At 37.9% G+C, this 21,065-nt stretch overlaps 1 protein-coding gene across 2 annotated transcripts in view; it reads left to right on the top strand.

Moving 5' to 3' along the window:
• Positions 1 to 21,065, top strand: part of cntn5 (contactin 5) — an 88,625-nt gene that overhangs the window by 21,353 nt on the left and 46,207 nt on the right. Inside the window, exons 2-5 of one of the 2 annotated variants that reach the window (XM_026330313.1) lie at positions 3,854 to 3,972; positions 14,821 to 15,030; positions 19,975 to 20,098; positions 20,210 to 20,385. In XM_026330313.1, coding sequence (XP_026186098.1) covers positions 3,918 to 3,972; positions 14,821 to 15,030; positions 19,975 to 20,098; positions 20,210 to 20,385 — 565 coding nt within the window. In that variant the 5' untranslated portion in view covers positions 3,854 to 3,917. Of the gene's footprint in view, positions 1 to 3,853; positions 3,973 to 14,820; positions 15,031 to 19,974; positions 20,099 to 20,209; positions 20,386 to 21,065 lie in introns of those variants that run through there. The other variant, XM_026330323.1, reaches the window with a different exon arrangement.

The raw sequence follows: 21,065 nt of genomic DNA, 5'->3' as shown, positions 1-21,065 counted from the left end.
GTCAAAGCTGCACTAGCCACTCAGTGCACATTGATATGTAAATCTTTTATAATATGGCAATCAGATGTACATACATGAAATTACACTTTTTGGAATAGTTTTATGCAATACCTTTGGATTGCACTCTTATGTGAAAAGGACAAAATTTGATTTTCAGTTGGAGTCCAGAGCTGTTGACAAGTACTGTTCTTACTTGCCAGAATGACCGACACCAATAGTACAGAATTTGTTGAACCTTGCAATATTCTATATTTGTTATCATCATAGCCTTGGAAAGACTTAATCTGCTATTCTGCAAAAACATCCTGCAGGGCACAGATGATAAAACAGGAAATCTGCTGGTCTTGTTGTCCTATTAGTGCTTGTGTATTTCTGCAGTCACAGGTGTGACCCTGACTCTAGTTACTAACTGGGCCTGATGTGGAAGTTGTTCATTCCAAGCATAAAAGATGAAAAGAATGGAGAATGAAAGCTTCTTTTCCTTTATGTGCTTTATTTGTTTAATGTATGCAGTACGTTTTTCCTCTTGTTCATCCAAACATACCAAATAGTATGTTCTGTTTTTATGTGGCTATATACAATTAGTTATGCAGGAAGGTCTCTTCTAAAAAGGAAAAAAGTGAAAACCAAGTAACAGTAACATTAAGCCCCTTCCTTTTCATCTACACTAATTGTTTAAGCCACTAGAACAACTGATGGAGCATTCTGGATGGATAGGGTGCAAATGAGTTGAGCAAAGACAAGCAGGGATAAATGATGAATGTGAGACAACTCCTGCTGGATATAGATATGCTTCCCTCAAACCTCAGAGATGTCTGTGCCACTGCATTAGTGATCTAAATGAAATGGACAATTTCAATGAAGATGAGAGACACAAAGAAACAACAAGAAGAGAGAGGGAGTGAGAGAGAATGTGCATTCACACATGTTGACAGTCTGAAAATATCAGATAACTGTGGAAATACTGCTTTTTGTGTAATATAAATGTCACTGCAGGAGAATACTGAGGTCAACAGGCCATATTTTTTTGCTGTGAGCCTACACACCATGAACAGTGTATGCCATTAGTATTGTTTACAAATAGAATTACATCCATAAGTAGAGTTGCAGCATTTTATACATCATTTTCTCCTGAAGATCAGTGTTTGTTATTGGTGATAGTTGTCATGTTTTGATGCTGGCCTTACAAAAGTGTTTTTAAAGATAAGCCTCAATTTTTGGACTTGTGTGCATTTTATTTGGTATGAATTGCAGTGTAACATATATGTATGTAAGAAATGTAATTCTTTCATTATTGTTGAATCTTTGCTGGTGTTCTATGACTATGACACCAAAAAACCCAGTTTGCTGAAGAGAAGGCTCTAGGGTTATTCTCTATGGACTCATGTTGGGGATCGGAATGATTGCCAAGACAGAGTGGCTTCAGAAAGTTCAAATACTTTTCAGTTTTTGCATACTTTGTTGTATTGTATATATAAGTTTAAATTGATAAACTTATGCTCACCAATCTGCACCCAATAACCCATAATCACAAACTGGAATACATGTTTACAATGTAGTTTGCATTATTTAGACCTTAGGCTTGCAAATTGATCATCCTGTTTGCTTTAACAATCTTTGGGATGTTTCTAGAACTTGATTGAAGTCCACCTGTGGCAAACTGAAAGGACTGGACATAGTTCAGAAAGGCATGTACTTTTACAATTTCACAAAAAACACATGAAGTCTTACGAACTTTAGATCTCTGCAATACATTTTTCATGAGGCATAGAGCAGTGCAAGGATTTAAAATTAGCCTCAGTAATTAAGATATGGAAGAACTGTGGAAACACCAGAGTTGGCCATCAAGTAATACTGACTAACTGGGTAGGAAGGGCATAGGATTCTACGGAGGTGACCAAACAGAATTTGGAGGAAGGATGACAGTCTCAGTAGCATTCAATTAATTAAGCCTCTATGGTGGAACGGCTAGGTGGAAGTCACTTTGATTAAAATGCATATCACAGTCCCCATGGAGTTTGCTAAATGGCATTTAAAGTACACTGACAGCCTGAGGTAAAAGATCGTGTGGTCTGATGAGACAGAAATTGAACAGTTTGGGCAAAACTCCAAGAACTATGTTTGGTGCACACCAGCACTGTTCATAACCTGTTTGATACCATCCCTACAGATAGGCATGGTGATTGAATTTTGTCCATTTAAATTACCGTAATTATATCTAAAACATAATATATACAATATTGAATACTTTTTGAAGCCACTTAAATTAGTAAGAGGTAATGCAATTCACTAGATAATCAGCTCCTACTGTTTTTTGTCAGATTGCGTGGATGCTGGCATGTGGGATCTGGTGGCATACAGTGATTACGCTGTGTGTTACTCCCTCCCAGTGAATATACTGGCTTGGAGTGTAGAGGTGTAACCATCATTGTAATTAAATTTTATTCAAATGCAGGTGGACATTGTACCAATGACAATACCCTAACTATCTAGTAAATCAAAATCAACCAAAAGGTTAAACTAGATCCACCCTTTTAAAAATGTACAGTGGTTTAAAGACATTGTGTGCTGTAAGCATGTAAGAATATGTGCCTAACATAGAAAATAACCAACCCAGTAAAGCTGATTCCTCGTTGCATCTTGATATTGGAGCTTGTAATCATGTAGGGAATACCAAGTATTAGGCAAATTGTACATGTGATATTTGCGTCAATTATTTCCTGCAGCATCAACACACCTCTCAAACTGTTCACACTTCTGTATGTATTTGGAACATGTATGTGTCAGTTTGCCACGCTGTAAACTTTTACAATTAGAAAATGTGTGTGCCTTAGTAACACCTTGTACTTTTAATTTGCTTTGAAGGATGGGAAAATGTTTAACTTGTAAACATTTTGCAAGTCAGCTATGCAAACACTGAATACACGCCCTGTTTTTTATATCTTTACATGAATACATTTGAATTTTACAACAGTGATAAATGCCTGACAACCCATCACAGAGCCTAGTTAGTGCTCTGAAGGCCAGTCACAGTTTGACTGATTCCATGAAACATGTTTGCCTTTTCTCACTTATAAGTCCTGCACTAGTGTTGTAGTGTGAAGGGAGCTGTTAAGAAGTGCGACATACTGCAGGCAATTAACCCTCAGGGGTTGACGAACGCGCCGACGCGTTATGTGGCATCTTCTCCTGATATCGCCGAAACAAACTTAAATTACTCAGTCAGTTCTGATCATACAGGTAAAAGCAATATATCATTTGAATCTGTAAAGGGTCTAGTTTTAGTTGTGTACACCCATAATAACAACAAAATGCTGTGCTTTTGTTTTGTTGCTTTTGTGTGCAGGGAACCCAGGAGAGGATAGAAACTGACAACATACAACTAAATGAATATTTACAGTAGAAATGTTTGTTTGAAATGTATTAGATTTTTGAGCCACATTAAGTATGCTCTATAAATATCAAGAAATGCACAAGTTCTGTTGACAAGTTCACAAGCTTTTTTACACCAATTACTGGAGAGGTAACAAAAACTGTTCTTCCATGTCAAGATATGTAGTGTTGTGTGAGATCACAAGAAAAAGTGTAATCCATTGTATTAACCCATTGTATATCCATGAAATACTGAAGTGGGGGTATTATCATATCATGTGTACCTCTCTGGGTCATTTTGTATAGTGTGAATATTGCTCTAATCATAAGACAAGAAACTAAATGTAAATGTCATTTAGTGATATTAGAACAAGCATTTGGATTGACAGTTATAGAGACTGACTGTGCTTCTGGATATGTGTGAAAACCAGACATACAGTATATCCTCCCACAAACTGCTGTTTTTTCTCTCTGTTTGTAGGCACAGCCTTTATGAAGAAACAGACCTGCTAACATTCTTGCAGAAGGGACCCTCTTCAACAAGTATGGGGTCACCATGGAAACCATTTCTTCTCCTGTCTGTTATCAGTGGCCTTTCAGGTAAGAAATTCAAGTGGTAGTGTTGAGAGATAATAGTAAAGAATAGTTCTGCAGACTAATCTTTTTAAGCATAAATATTAGGAGAAATGGTACAGTATGCACTGAGATCTTCTATAATAACAACTGTAGGCAGCTGTAAATATGACTCAGCTGGGAGAATCATCATTTATGCATGCGAGAGGGGCTTGTGTCTTTTTGCACATGCAAAAGGGCAATTCACATCTTTGAAAGGATGAATTTTGCATTTAAATCTGGGTAAAGGTGAGGATAACTCAGCTCACTGAGCATTCCTATTCTGACTTTGAGTCTCATTTTTATGATAGCTGTAAACAGCAGGATATACAGTACACTTTTACTCTAGTTTTGCTGTCCTGACCATATGAATGATGTAATTTGAATAGCAGAGTTGATTAGCCTGATAAATATTACTTTATAAATATTTTCCCACTTAATAAAAACAAACAAAACACTCTGTTTGGTGAACATGTCTCTGCTCGATCCACTACTGAGTTTTCTGCTAGGGCATCTTTCCTGGTGTTTAACAGCGAGTGCAGTTTTATGTTCCAGATCAAGTGCCTCCCTTGGTCAGTCCGGAGCATGTGTTTTAATGGATTTTGTTCTTTTAATGGTTCTTTTAACCCACCAGAGGACAGTTCATGGCTCTGAGGCGCTCACTGAGCTTAATTTCTGGGAGTCAAACACATAGCACCATGCTCACTCATCTGCTCATTTAAACCATACTATTACATGGAAACAACCATTTCTTAACTTTAGAGTCTCATCTCTAGAGAGTGTTAGACTCTGAATAAATTGCAGACATTTTTAGAAGAGCAAGACTGAATTTTTTTCATGTATGTCAGGTCAGTATTTTGTAGCACACTGGCATAAGTACTGCAAGTAGGTTACAAAGGGTTAAGAAGATCATACCTTCCTATACCTGGAAGAACATGTGAGAATTTTGAAATCCAACCCAACATTATAGTGTAGTATATTTTATATGTATAGTTTTTGCTAAATGTATGCTAAAGGGAAGATAGTCCAGCTTGTATTTGTATAAGCACTTACAAGGTTGTTGTATGTTGTAATCCAATCATAAGCATTATAAACACATTTTTAAAGTATAATTCATGCCTCCCAATGGAGTTTGTGAAAGTAAATCAAGAGGGGGATGGGAGTGTGTAGGAGAAACGGTGACCCCACCCTGACTCACTATTTACTTTAACCATTAGCTATGTAGCAATTCACAGTATTATCAAACTTTTACTTTATCAAAAACTACATAGTCCGCAAAAACTTATTTGAAGGACACATTTGAAGGAACAGTTATGTTCTTCGAAAGCCACAGTAAAGCCATGAAACAAAGAACCAGCATTACAAGAGAATAGTTGAGATCACTAAAAAAATTACCGAAACCAGTAGCTAGCCTTTGATCACGAAAACTACAATGAAAAGATTTTAAAGATACCTTCACTTCACCTGAGTGATAAAACAAGAAAGTTAAATCCAAGAAAGTTGAAGAAATTGGTCTATCAACTCTGCTCCCACAAAATATTCCACCTTGCCTTGTCATTAGGTTAACATTTGACCTCACATTTCTACCTATTTAACAGGTGTTTCTGCTTCAAAGACACAGCAGAAGACAAGGTGGTATGGTGTATACTGGAATACTTTGCAGTACTGATAATTCAACTTCTGAGTCCTGTGCAGCTCTTGTAGCTGATCAGTGCATGATGGAATAAAATTAAATTCCTCAAGGGATAACAACAGCACCTTCATTATCTGGCTGTCACCTACTGTGATGCCACCTTCTCAGATTTTCAAGGGAAAAAGGAATGTAAGAAAAAATATTTTCATTTTTTGATCAGTGTTTTAGACTTTTGTAATATATTAAAATGGTTTTGACCACATTATGTGCAGAAATATTCAGTCTAAGTCAATCCTATTGAGGAATGACTTAAAGTGATACAGTCCAAAGACAATAAAAAGAACAATTTCAACTGTACTGCAACTGCAAAGTGCAGTGACACAACCACTTAAGATGTCTTTTCCTTCATGGGTACATGAGATAATAGCAAAAGCCATAGCTGCTGCTTTTGTCACAGTCTAAATGTACTATATGGAGATACTTAATAACTTTATCAACATTCTTTAGTAATATCATAAACATAATACATAACAGCTTCTGCTACCATTTTCAAGCCAACCAAACATTCTATTAGAAAAGAAGCCATTATATAAAAAAAAAAACTCGAGGTGTTTTGTTTATCGAGACTTGAACTAGTTTATCAAGGTTTATAAACTTTGGGACTTAGTGGTTTGTGCAGTTAATTTGTTTTAGTTTAGTCAATTCTGTCAATTGATTTTTGATCTCAGGATTTGGTTGCATGGTACCTTGGGTGCATATAGTTGACAGAATTTGCTCTGCTTGTTCATTAGTCTATAGGTATCTCAGTTCTCTGTTGCTGCATTTACTCATGATGTCTTACTGCTTTGCAAAATAATTGCCTCTCAGAAAAATGGGTCGGTTATTTCTTATAGGCATTGTAGAGGTTTACTGTGGGATTGATTTTTCCACCTTTACATTTCATACTTATGTGACCAGGTCAACTTCTATTGCAGCCATTCAAGGTAAAATTATGTAGGTATTTTTGATTAATTAATTAATTAAAGTTAATATTCGTAATTTCAGCATCTTCTGTATCCCAATGACATTATTGGATAGGAAAAACTTTCTGGAGTGATGTTTATGTTTTCAATCCAATTCAATCAAATATGGTAATATGCAAATTCTTAAATTGCAAACCATTAATTTTTCAGCAATGATAATGTTATAAAACACTGAGACAAAATACAGTATCCTGCCTTTTACAATCTTTTACATCATCTTTTACAATACTGTACTTGAAAACATGACGCCAAGTGTTTAAAAAGAAATAAATGGAAAATTTACCTTTTTTATGTCACCTCTGTAAAAGTTAGCCAAACTTTGTTCATAGCATCCCTCTATTCGGGGGTCCGCCTAGAGGCTTCACGCCAGGTCCCAGTTCCCGCACCTCGGCCGCAGAGCGTGGTCGTCCGCGCCGAGGCCCAGCCCGTTCCAGTTCCTCGGCGTTGTGGCGAAGATGTTTATGTTCCAGTTCCCAGTTCCTGTCCCTCTGCTGTGAAGCGAGGTTCTCCGCGTCAAGTTCCCGCCTGTTTCAGTTCCTCGGCGTCGCGGTGAAGACGCCCACGCCGAAACCCAGCCTCCAGTTCTGGCCCCTCAGCGGCGGAGCGAGATCCTCCACGCCGAGATCCAACCCGTTCCAGTCCCTCGGCGGCGGAGTGAGGATCTCTGCGCCGAGATCCAGTTCCCAGTTCCTGTCCCTCGGCGGTGAGCAAGGTTGTCTGTGCCGAGGCCCCTCAACCAGTTCCCGTCCCTTGGCATGACAACGAAGATGCCCGCGCCAAGGTCCAGTCTCCAGTTCCGGATCCTTAGTGGCGGAGTGAGATCCATATGCCGAGGTCCAGCCTGTTCCAGTCCCTCGGCGTCCCGGCAAGGGCACCCACGCCGAGGTCCAGTCCCCAGTGCCAGTCCTTCGGCGTCGTGGCGAAGGCACCCATGCTGAGGACCAGCCAGTTCCAGTCCCTCGGAGTTGCAGCAAAGGCGGTCACGCCGATCTCCAGCCCGTTCCTGTCCAGCCCGTTCCTGTCCAGTCCGTTCCTGTCCAGCCCGTTCCTGTGCAGTCCGTTCCTGTCAAGCCCGTTCCAGTCCAGCCCGTTTCAGTCCAGTCCGTTCCAGTCCAGCCTGCTCCTGTCTAGCCTGCTCCTGTCCAGCCTGTTCCTGTCCCTCGGCATCAGGGCAAAGGAGCTCATGCCGAGGCCCAGTCACCGGCTCCAGCCCCAGAGTCCAGCACTGCTGAGCCAGAACCTTAGTCCAGCGCTGCGGAGCCAGAACCCGAACCAGAATCCAGCACTGCAGAGCCAGAGTCCATTGCTGCAGAGCCTGAACCTGAACCAGAGGCCAGCGCTGCGGAGCCAGAACCCGAACAAGAATCCAGTGCTGCGGAGCCCGAACCTGAACCAGAGGCCAGCGCTACAGAGCCTGAGCTGTGCCTGTTCCTCTCTCATCTGAGAGGTCCTCCACCTGAACAGCCTCAGATCCATGCCTGCCTGAGAGGCCGTCCACTCGAATGGCTTCGGACCCATGCCTGCTTGAGAGGCCACCCACCCGAACGGCTTCAGACCCTTACCTGTCTCCGGACTTTGTTTGCCCAAGGGGTCGACCTTGCTGTTGACCCGGAACTCTGCTATGTCAGAGCCTTGTTTTTGTCTTTTTTTTTGGATTTGTACTCGGCTCCCTCTCGCCCGCCCTGGATCTTGTTTTGTTTGAACTATGTTTTGTGGCCGTCTAGAATCCAGCCGGGGATTGACTCTGTCATGAGTTGGATTTTCAGTTCCAGTTTTGGTCTCTTATTTTGGCTAGTTTCCTGTTGTTCTCCTGTGTGACCTGGGTTAACTTTGTTTCTCGTTAGTCTATTAGTTTCCCCTGTGTTAATTAGTGTTCAGTTCTGTCCATATATACCCTCTGTCAGAGTCTTTGTTCTCTGTCGGAGCGTTGATGGATGTGATGCATGTTTGCAGCAGTGAGAGGACTGTCCTGCCTGCCTGTCTGTCGAGTGGCGGAGAATACTTTCCTTGTGTTTGTTTTTGTCTGAACTCTGGGAAATAAACCTGCTTTGTCCGGTACTTGGGTCCTACCTCTCCTCCTTCATCATCGCCATCCGTTTCATGACGATCAGTGTTGTCCTCAGGCGATGTTCATTTTACTCAGCAATTACTTGACTACTCTACTACTACTACAACTACTCTTTGACCTTAGGTAGCAAAGAGAATCCATAAAGGTAAGGCTTTAGCCAAAACAGTGCAGACAGCTGAGTATGCTTTTAGCTATCAAAAATATTTTAGTAAGAGTGCCACACTTCAAACGGCTTTTCAATATTATCAGCAGCCATCCCCACGGGTGCGGTGGGTCTTGTTTAATATGGTACTTTTGAAATGAGGGCTTGTGTAATGGATTATTGACCTACTGTTCTTGCTGAATACTCTGAAAATACTCACACTGAACTCAATGCTTCCTCTGTTCTGTGGTATTGTCATCTGTACCTGTCTCCAGTGCTCAGTCCCTTTTCATTCCATAGATATTTAAATCATGCAGAAGCAGAGAGGGCAGGACAATTAGATTTCTCTGATGTTAAAAGTGGGCTGGGCAGGCATGATATCTAGGTCCTTTTTTTCCTTCCCCGAGTCCTCTTCTGATTTGGAATACAATATTACTTGGAGTGGTAAGTATGGAACGGTAATTCAGCTGTTCATCAGGTATCTTAATATTAAAAGTTGGGTGCAAGGAATATAGATGTGTAGTTCTGTATAAGTGATGAATTAAGTCATTTTCACCAAGGGCAAAAAAGACATGCACCAGAAATATGGTTGCATTTGAACAAATGGATGAGTATTTGCATGCACTACAGAGGGCTGGACCATACAATGAATATATTGCTGTGATTGTATACCTTGAAAAAAAATAAACATTAAAATATGAAGCTTTGTTAAAAGTTTCATCCAAGCCACTGAGGTCAGCTACATTTCCTAGTTCCCAATAGCCCACTAAGCCAAATGGCATAGTCAATGCATACATAAAGCAATGATTACTAGTTACAATCCAGCAGGTTATTAACTTAGCACAGCTGAAATGCACTGAAAGCAAGAACGCTGCAATCTATTTTTGGTCCCCCCCATCAGGGACTGATGGACGTTTTCCAACTGGCAGGAGAACCTGAGCTGTAACAGCCTCTCTAATACTCACAACTTAAGCCCAGAAAATAAAAAAAGTCATTGTTGTAAGCCTGAGAAGTTGGGCACAACATTCAAGACTTGGCAGTCAAGCTTCATTGGTGTGTACAGTGATCAACACTATAATCAGTACCCAGGGATTTAGAATTTGGCATTTCAGAGAACACAATACATACAATGAACCTGTTTACTGATGCCGAACTTTGTGAACTCTGAGTGTTGCTATTGTGTGCTACATAATCTGAAGCCAGTTAGAAAAGTTTGTCATTTATTTAATATTTTAGATACAGAAAAGATGTGCAATCTCATTTTGTGCCATTTTACTGTATGATTATGTTCTATGTTCAAGAAAAATAAATAATGAATAAATAAAAATACACGAATCAGTTGACTTTACTAGAAAATTGTGTGGAAACCCGTTGCACTAAACCATTTTAGTTTTTACACCGAGTGAAATTAAAGAGGTTAAGTTGTATTAACATAAAAATTTTAGTGGGTGCAGTAGACAAATCAAGTTTGCATTAGTAGTCTTTACTAAAAATCATTGGTTCACATTATAATTTTTTAGCATACATTTTATAAAAATACTACTATTACATAGTATTGATTTTAGGTAGTGATAAATGTTATATGTAAGTAATGCCTTATAATTAAGAAATGATACTACTTTAAGAAATAACAGCACTTCAATGTTTTTATTGCTGATAAAAAAACAGGTAGCACATCAATGTACTCAACAAAAAGACAAGTAACATTTTTTGACATGCAATTCTTTTGCTTGTTAACTGTGCAAATTGTTTACAGGAACATGAAAACACACAGTATTCAACATTATGCTATATCCTTCTGAATGACTAGACATGCATTAAAACTGGCTAAGCATTAAAACTTGAATCAAGTCTCTAAATCATAAATATGACCACTGTTAACTCATAAGAGCAACAATGTGCAAGTGTAAACACTGGTAAACTTTACATCACTTACTACATTGACAGGGTATTTTGAGAATCTATTTAGAGATTCATTCACTCAAGAACAATAAACAGCCATTCCTTTGTCAAAATCAAATTGTAAGTTGATTTTTTAATGTTTGTAACTTGGGTTTTAAGTCACTGTGGCCCAACATGAGAAGTACTTGTTGGATGAATTGGAATGTGTTCTGCATCGGTTTGGGGTAGTTGAGATGCAGTGCATATGCCAGTCCAAAGAGAATGCACACAGCTTTTGGCAAGTCGTTAATGTTTTCCATCACAACTTCTCCCTCAATGACGATCTTAGCTGAGGCTGGATTGAGATGCAGAGAAGATGTGAACACAGCACCTTCATGCTCAACAAGGACGATTCCAAAGTCAAGGTGGCAGAATGAGTGATCATCATCAGAGTCCTAACAACAGAGCACATGCAATACATTACTCATTAAATAACATCTATCATCTAAATAACTCATCAATAATGTTAAACAAGTAGTCTGACACAGACACATGAGGACATCTGTGAATTGGTTATGACTGCTGTAGCAACTCTTCATTAACATTCACAAAACTTCCTCTTCCACTGCATCTTCACATGAACCTGTTAAAACAGAGCATAAGAAAACATTTAGAAAAAGTTGCAGATACAATCCCACTGTAAAAGTTAATTAACACCTACTAATTGTTAAGTTACTACTACTCTTTAAGAAAAAAAAAAACGATCAGGTGACACTTAAAGCAGAAAATTTTATATATTAGTTTAATACTCAAAAGAGCTACGTTAGCGTTAGCCACATGCAAGCACGTGGACATGCATGTACTCGTGCTGATATGAACCGTATGCCAACGAAATGCACACATTGTAGCTAAACTGTGAACATAGTCCACTGTCATAGGATGTTAGGTGAGGTTGATATATGGATTGTTGTATCTCTAATGATATTCTGCTAAATAGTCTCAAGTGTAATCAGCTTCAGTCAATATGGTCTTGCTGTGAAGGTCTTTAGGTTTGTGAAGGTCATTAATCTTACAGGCTGTGGCTAATCATGTCCATCTACTTGAGCCTTCATGAGCTTCGCACCTTCTCACTATATGTTATTGTAGTTGTTTTTTGCCACCAGAGTTAAGAATCTGCAGATGAGGCCAAGACTCACATATTTTCTCCTACACAGTGCCAGCCCAGTGATTTAATACAAGTAGATAAGTTTCTCCCCATTGTTTGTTTCCCTGAGTCCCTCCTCTCTCTGTTCACTTGAAGCATGTCATCTTCCTTTAGTCTTACCTCCCCATTATTGTTAGTTTACCTGCCAAGAGTCTTGTTTCAGAGACATATAAGCCTGCTCAGTTGCTCATAGTGCATAATATGCTAAATTAATAGAGTATACACAATGGCAACCTTCATTAAAGTGAACCCGCCATCCAACATATGTTTGATAATAAGGACCAGCTTTATGTTCTTTGTTCAAATATAGAATGGCCATTGTCTCCTTTGCTGATGTTATCATGAAGGTGGTGTTAAGACCTGAAACGATCACACTGCTCTAGAGCTCCCTGAAATGCAGCAGCAGTAGTAGCCCTTTCAACAATGAGTGTTTCTGATTTTGCTTCCTCTGAGATAGGGATCGGTGGGATCTGCAAGGGTCATTGCTTTTATCAGATGAAGGTGACAGCTGACAAGAGCAAGTGCCTGTCAGCATCAGTAGTCAAACAAACCAAAGATACTTTTATTTTAGTACGCTGTATTTGTCAATGTTTAGTCCCAGTCTGGAATGCTATTTTCCTGGGAAAGGGAATGAGATTGTTTAAAACAGAACAGTATGCAAAATGTATATGCTCTTAATGATGGAGTGTCCCTTTTTGTTGTGTTGCCAAAAGCATCTGCATGGAACAAATTTATGTCATTTATTTTCTCTGGTAATTTATGAGAAAACAACAGAATGAGAAATGTCAGAAAACCTATTCAAATATCAATAGTTACTATAGCAGTAATTTCTTTAGTAAGAGCAGATCTTACAAGCAAGATATGTTATCAGATTTGTTTCATTATGTTCAGTTACTTCCCCACTTTCTTGCAAAATTGACTTTACCCCAATAACACAGGTGAATTTGCAGCTGATACGTGGGAAGGAAGCCTTCTGAAGTGCAGAAGTTTTGTTTCAGTGCTGAGCTGTTCATGAGAAAATTGCGATGGGACTAAAAATAATGTGAAAAATTATCTTTTTTCATAGAATTTCTGCAATTTTCTGATCATTTAAAGAGCCTCAACTGGTGTGAAAGACCAGACAGTGGTTCGACATTAAAATGCTAAGTAAGTCTTTACTTAGCCAATGAATTACAATGAATAAATAAAAACTGTGACTGTGAAAAAAAAACAGCATTTACAGTGTAAACTGGTACATGCTGTTAAATCAGTAAAACACAACCAAAAGGAGAACAATGGCTAGAATGAAGAGGCACTGAACCAAATAACTGCTGGTAAATAAAGACATGGCTTTTGAGAATTGTCATAAAATAGTACAGGACATTTTTTTCCAAGACTAATTAGGTGTTAGAAAACGTATTATTAGGGGAAACCACATTTTCGGCTTTTAACTTTAACTTTCTCTAGTTGTCAAAGGCACATTTTCAGAAAGAGTGGAAGGTTCTACAGTGTTAAGCCAGCTGTGGACATCAGCAGCGGGAATGTGGTTTATACCTCAGTTAAGCTGATAATGATTAAACTCAGTTACAGTATGTTTAATATAATATGAAGCTTCATGTCTTGCATCTCCCTCGAATATGTTGTATGTAGAATAATTGGCTATTCTGTGTGTGTAGATAGCAGTAGTTTTGCAGCTGACAAATCCCCAAGGGTACATAATTATTTCTAGGATTGTTCAGTTCTTTCATATCATTTTATTGTGTAGTGCAAAACACTCCCAGCCCCCATTGCAGAACTTTGATTGAGTCTTGCTGAGCTTCAGACATTTTTTGCCTTTTAGTTTAAGCATTATGTCCTTGCAGTGATTCCAAACCATCAGTAATTTCGGCTTAGTAGTATAATTGCTTTGGAAATATGTATTCACGATCAGCTGTCTAATTGTGTGTGTAATCTTGAGTTGTTATATTTATAGTATCATAAAAGACAACACATTGGTACATTACCCTACACAGATTGGAGAATTCCTCTTCAAAAGTAAGTAGAAGAATATGCTGACAACCATGAATAGTGACAGCCAGTAGTTTACACTTCAGAAAAAGATATTATTCTGAACCTCCGTAGACTCTATAAAGCTGTTTCTCCTGTTCTGTTACACTAATTTTATTCAATTTTGAGACCTTGATCACAGTGATGTCCAGAATATGCAATGTGCCTTCTAACGTGTATTTTTAATGTAAGGCATCATAAATGTCTTTTCAGTGTGTTTCTAATGGCTGCTAGATCTTTAAGAAAAGACTTGCTGTAAGCAAACCAGAGAGGGAAGGCTCCGAGCATTATTCTGGAAATAGAGAGTGGAGTTTTCTCAAAAGAGCTAAGGACCCTTATTGGTATTTTAACTTCTTTTTAACAGTTATCTTGATGGTGATTTAGAAAATTATAATCCCAATTAGAGGATAGGCTTAAAAGAGGGATAGATTTAGGATCATTCAGAGATCAAAACTCCAGATCTTTATCTTGTTGCATAAATGTAAATTTTACCTCACAAATTTGTATATAACAGATACTATGCACATGTTTTTCAACATGGAATGTATTTTCAGACTGTAGGAAATGTACTGTAGTCCTTTCCACCTGTTTTACTCTCCTGCTCTTCCTGAATCGTGATATCTCCTTGTTTTGCTGTCTCTACTCTTTTATTTTCCTGTTCAGCAAGATTTCTCCTGTGTAGAAAACTCCACTTTGTTCATACACATGGTGTAATACAATAGATTATATAAGTCAAAACATAGTATAGTGTATTATTAAAAACACACAATAGTGTGATTTTTAAACAAAACCTAGTATAATTATTTCTCTCCCTTTGGAGCTACTTTTTTCACTGTAAAATCTTTTTATTTTTTTGTCCAGACTTTGCGAGAGCTGCTGCAGCTCGCCCCATATCATATGCAGCAGTATTACGAATGAAACCAGACAGCTCTTCGTCAGTGCTCAACTCACGCAGCAGACCTAGACAACGCCACAGTGGTGGGCTGGTGACTCCTGACTGGCCTGCTTTCTCCAGTCACCCCCTGTCAGCCCTAAGTCTGCTCAGCTCTCAGGAGGATTACCGCAGTGAAGGTAAAACTAATGCTGCAGTCAAACCTACATTTTGTTTGCTTTTCATTTTGTTTGAAGCTCACACTGACAAACAAATTACATTAATATAATCTCACAAATAGCTCATTAAATCTGGTTACACATCTTCATCTGTAGATTTAACTTGCAACTTTAGCTAAGGATGATGAAGACCTGTGTACATGCATGCTTTTCTATTCATTAGTTAAGAAAACAAGACGAGAAAGCTGAACATGATTGGCTATAAAGAGTAGTCTGCCTTCAGTTTATTTTGTCAGGAGTAATTGCTAGTTATCAAATGTCATCATCTGTCTCCTTCTGCTTTTGCTTTTGGGGTCAACTCCTGTTATTTATCCTGGATTACACTCTCAGTCCTCATCAGCTGCCCTGTTGTCACATGCAGTACTGAGACCTGAATTTTCAGGTAGTCATATGAGGTGCCACATGAGTTCAGATGACATACTTGTCACCCACCGAAGTGAACCAAACTAAGGTTTGAGCTCTGGACACTGAAGAGTTCAAACATGATTGGTGTGAATGGACTCTGCCCACCTTTAGCCATGTCACGTCTCACTTTATGTGTGTGGGCTTCCTGCCTGTTTAGATTTGGTCTGGAAATGAATCTCACCTATCCATCATCCCTGTGCATGGCCTGCAGTGACCAGGGTCATGCCCTTTGTGAAATTGAAGTGGTTCGTGACAATATCCAGCTCTCACGGTGTCCTTGTCAGTGTAGAAACCATAGATTTGATTGATATTTTTGTCAAAGAAGATTTAATAACCCAACAGTATGGAATTACACTAGAATAAATCTACATGAAAAATTATAGAGGATATTATGTCACTTCAGAGGCAATAAGCATCTGAAGTGACATAATATCTGAAGTAGTTGCAGAATTGACAAATCATAGCACACATTGGAGAGTAATGAGGGCAGTGACATTACTTAAAGAGAATACAAAATAGGAATAGCAACTTTTTTCTGTTTCAGTTTTTTTAATCTATTTCTCTCTCTGCCCACCATTTTGTCTTTTTTACTCTATGACAGCATTATCACTGTGTAGCTATAAAATGACTTACATCTTTATAACCAAGGTGAGAGTAATGCCTCTCCATTGTCAGTGGTGACAAGAGCATTATACCATTGCACTGGATTGATGTTCAGTGAATGAAAAGGATGCCAAAAAGGGCTTATAGGGGATATTGCATTTTTTAGCTCTTTGACTGACAGATGGCCATGGCACTTGCAGTTGAGTGATTTAAATAACTTCTATGCTGGTGTATGTGTTTACATTTTATTTACACACTTACACAGACCATATGTCCTATAGTATTTAAACCACTTTTTTCATCCAACTCTTTAATGCTTTCAAATGGTCATAAAAATGTTGTGTAGTTGGGCAAAGTTCCAGTCACTAAGCAATTATTTTGGTAACTATGGTGTTCTAAAAGAAAGAGAAAATAATATTTTTGTCAAGTCAGCTTTTCCTGTTGTGACATCTGTGATGACCATAATAGAATGAGATATCTGTGCTTCAGTTGTCCATTTATTACATACTATAAGCTAATCAAGCAGATGGTTAGGTTTATGTGTGAGCTCAAGCAGAACATATACCAAAGTATATACAAGGTTAAAGTGCCCACTCCCTGCTTTCAGGGAATTAAAGTGACATCCATTGAACATTGTAGCAATGGTAGCCTTTTTTATGCATAATCTACCAGTTTTAGTGGACAGAAAATTAATAAGGGAATTAACACAAACTTAAAGCAATCATAGAAAGCAAGCATATTTAGTGATGAATCATTCTCTGCATTTAGCAGCTGCCTGTTCTCTGTGACCAGCTAATACTAGCAAACAGTTAGTACCTTCCTTACCGATGCTCTGCTTAGCTTTGATATTATACAACTTCACATCTTACATGTTTAAGCTGAAGGTCACCACCATAAATGTTATGGTTGCGTTTAAAATAGAAATCATTGTATCATACATCATTGCCCACTCTTGGCGCAGCATACATATTGTTCGATGGATGTGGAGACATATTCATTGTTAGCTGTAGTAACACTATGAGCAAGTACTTTGCTCTATACAGTATGCTCAGCAAGGTTTGCAACTTAATATTGATTCATTTCCCTTTACTGATTGGGGTATTATTTTTATTTATAACCAACATCAGTAAAAAGTTGACAAAGGGTTTGTGAGAATATACGTCATATGAGAAAAATTATGTGATTCTTTTTATCAGATCATTACTAAATAGTGAGAAGTGCTCAAGATTGGTGACTGAATTATTATTTATGTACCAGATAAAATACAAGTTAAATCTAAACACTCAATATAATTATGTCTGTGTTACACAGCATGAATCCATATAGTATATGGTATATAAAGATATAAGGTATATAAAGATATAAGTAATATATTTAGATGCTGTATTGTGCTGCTGCATGTGGACACAAAGCTCATATGTTTACTGGGCTAAGATTCTTCCTAAATTCTTTATCTCCTTAGAGAATTAATTCTATGGCAGAACACAAGATTCAGCTGTTGTTTCTGAAGTCTGAAATAACATATCTTGTAAATATTCTAAGTGCATGCATCACTTCTGTTTTAACTGAAGGCTGGATCAAAGAGTAGACTACTCTGAAGGAACAGAACAGAATTGCAACAGGGGTTGTCAAACAGACAAAACTAGATTAGCAAGCACATCAATATGTGGGTGTATTTGTGCCATGGAGAGTTCAAATTTTGCATGAGGGCCACTTTTAATTCCCCAACCGGAACTTATATCAAGACACAGCGTAGTTTAGGCATAGTTGTGAAGGTATTCAATAACATTTTACAAATTCTACATTCTAGATTATCATTTGCGACTCAAATTGTCAAGCATACTATAAATGTATATTATATTATATTATATTATATTATATTATATTATATTATATTATATTATATTATATTATATTATATTATATTATATTATATTATATTATATCCCCTGTTGGTCTTTACAGCATGCAACATGTGCCATCTGCAACTTAAAGAATTTGCAGAATTAAAGAAATAAGTTCTTTTTTTTTTTTTTTTTAATTCATACCTTGGACCTAGTTAGTGGTTCTGTGGTTCTTTTGTTTTCATTTTTTTGCTTTCAGTCATGCATTTACCTTTGTGACAGTAATGTTTTAACACATATTTATGTAACAAATTGATTGATGGTTTCAACCATTTCCATTTTGCTTATTTTTAAGGTGGACCTTTCCACTTTCCATGCCCTAATAATTAATAATTGTGTACAAAACCACAAACAGACAAATTATCAGTGTCCAAATATCAGATTGCTATTCTTCTGGGATACCTGCACTAGGCTTTGATTTGAGCAGCCTGTGATGTGGCTGTAGCACAAGCAGTAATTTTGTAGCCTGAATCAATTATATGGTATATATTACATATATGCAATATATTATAAGATTCATGCACAGCTTTCCTACTGGTTAATAAACTAGATAGCCTTTAAGGTTGTAATATAACAAAAACGGACAGAGATTAAAAATGTTTCATCAGACTATTCAACTTGTTCATTCAGACTATTAACAGCAACAATCACATTACAGTAATCCTAATTTATTCTACTTTCCTGTCCAGTTGCATATTGTTGTATACTGTAGGTATTATCAAAGGTTAGCTCTCAAGTGGACTGTCATGACAGCACCAGTAACACTTCTGCAAAATTACCATTGCTATGACCCTAATTGCTATTGTGACATGTATTGTATGTGTCACAACAGGCACTCTTGTTTCTATTTACAATAAATGCAATATCTTGTTTGTTCTATCACATTCATTTGTGTTGTATATTGCAGTCAAGTGATGCCATATTAATGCCCAAAAATAAGAGCTACTTACAGTAAGTACATGTTTTCCAGAATTTACCAATGTATAAATCCCAGATGGGGCAGTTTTTTATTGGAAACATTTTTACCATGGACTTGTTTTATTTCTTGTAATTCTGCTTATGGAGCCTTTTTACCACAGACTATTAAGAGGGTAATAAACAATGTTGGAGGACTGACAGAAAAAGGAAATATTGTGTTGTTGTAACATTTCCTCCCTGACAAACAAAAAAATGCCTACTTTCTGTTCAGATAGTTAAATTATTCTATAAATGGGTGGCAATAGATCTGTGAGAAGAGATGATAAAAAGTATTTTGGTACAAATGTACTAACAGTATCTTACTATTGTTATCATTCATCTAATACGGTTGTATACTGTTAGATATTGGTGTTGAAAGTACAATGCTTTAATCTGAAATATGAATTTAGATCGTGGTGGGAAACAGAAACAAAAGATGATTCCCAAATCCTAAGAAATACAGTAACAGTGTAAAGCTACTGTAGGACCCAAGTTGAATTTGTAGCTCAAACAACGAGTCCAACAGCTTTAAATGTAACTGGCTCAGGCTTAAAGGTTAAGCTTAAAGGTGTGAATTATCAAACTTTCAATTCTTACCTAGTGAATCAACTATGTTAGTAACTATGTTTTCAAAAGGTGTCTTCTAACTTCTAACAAAATTTGTTACATGTACTTTAGAAGGACAACAGCCTCCAAGGTTTCTCACTGAAAACAAATTTGACACCCTCTTTGGGGCTTGTGGGGATGGTTTCCTAGTGCTGAACAACCACATCAGTTATACCATATATCAAAATAGTCTTATTACCTGTCCAAAAATCTGTTGTCTGCTGCAGAATGTCATGCTAGTTGTTGTCACAGTTCATTTTTGTTGAGGTGTTCCTTTTCTCTTGTTTCCTATAAAAGATGCTGATATGCAATATGCAATTGCACTAACCAAACTGGGGAATAATAAAAAAATAATTGGACAGTAAAACTGAGTGACATTCTCGTTGTTATAATTTCAGTCATCTTTGTCTCTACCTGTGTTTTCTCACAGAAAATGAAGAGTTTGGGCCTGTTTTTATCCAGGAGCCAGATGATGTTATTTTTCCTTTGGATTCTGATGAGAAGAAGGTGGTGCTGCACTGTGAAGCACGGGGGAATCCACTACCCACATACAGGTGGGGCATAGATTTGTCTATGTACTCTGTTCAGTCCTACTTTCACTGCTCAGTTAGCTTGTTATTCACCAAAAATATATCAGAATCTCTTATTCTTCCAATGTCTTTCAGGTGGTACATCAATGGGACAGAATTGGATACAGAGGCAGATTACCGCTACAGCTTCATTGATGGAAACTTAATTATTACCAATGCAAGTGAGATTACTGACTATGGGAAGTACCATTGTAAAGCAGAGAACAGCTTTGGGACCGTCCTAAGTCGAGACGCTTTATTGCAATTTGCATGTGAGTATTTTTTTTTTTTTTTTTTTTTCATTGAGCCAGTTTCCCAGCTTTCATCACAGATTGTCAAATAGTGGTCTGCAGCCCATATGTCTTTGTTAACAACTGTACATTTTATTCTGTCAATTTTGGGAGTTAGGTGGGTGGGTGGGTCGGTTGAACATGGCTGTCAGAGGAAATAATTAGCTTCAAACTCTTCATCTCTCAAAATAAATCTGTTTGGTTCCAGGGGTAAATAAACACTGTGTTTCTACAGTGAGGTTTTGTTTAGTTTTTTACTGCTCCATCTGATTCTGTTAAGTTGCACTGCTGACAGAGTATATGTCCTCAAATGCCATGTCTCAGTGGTAAATGAGAGCATAAAAGCATATTTCTTACCCTGCTAATCCTCTGGCCCACCGCCAAAATATCATCATAGGCTAAGGCAGCAGGCACAGAGAGACCAGGGGCACTTTGCTCAAAGGAAAATGCATTGTTGGTCTTCACTGCAGTTTCCACGGGAGCAATGACCATAATGTTCATATTGGCATGTCTAGCGGGAGCTTACTGTTCTCAGTCACTGAGCTGTTGCTAGAAAGCATACTGTAGTACATGGCCTCCTGCGTTATTATGGGGACTTAGAGTTGTTACCGGAATTACTTAGGAAACAAATGGCTAGATTAGCCTGAAAGGATGAAGACAGA

Source organism: Mastacembelus armatus, chromosome 13 (assembly GCF_900324485.2).
Source record: "Mastacembelus armatus chromosome 13, fMasArm1.2, whole genome shotgun sequence".
Taxonomy (NCBI): domain Eukaryota; kingdom Metazoa; phylum Chordata; class Actinopteri; order Synbranchiformes; family Mastacembelidae; genus Mastacembelus; species Mastacembelus armatus.
Note: the sequence above shows the minus strand (reverse complement) of the source record. Positions and strands in the feature narration are given on the sequence as shown.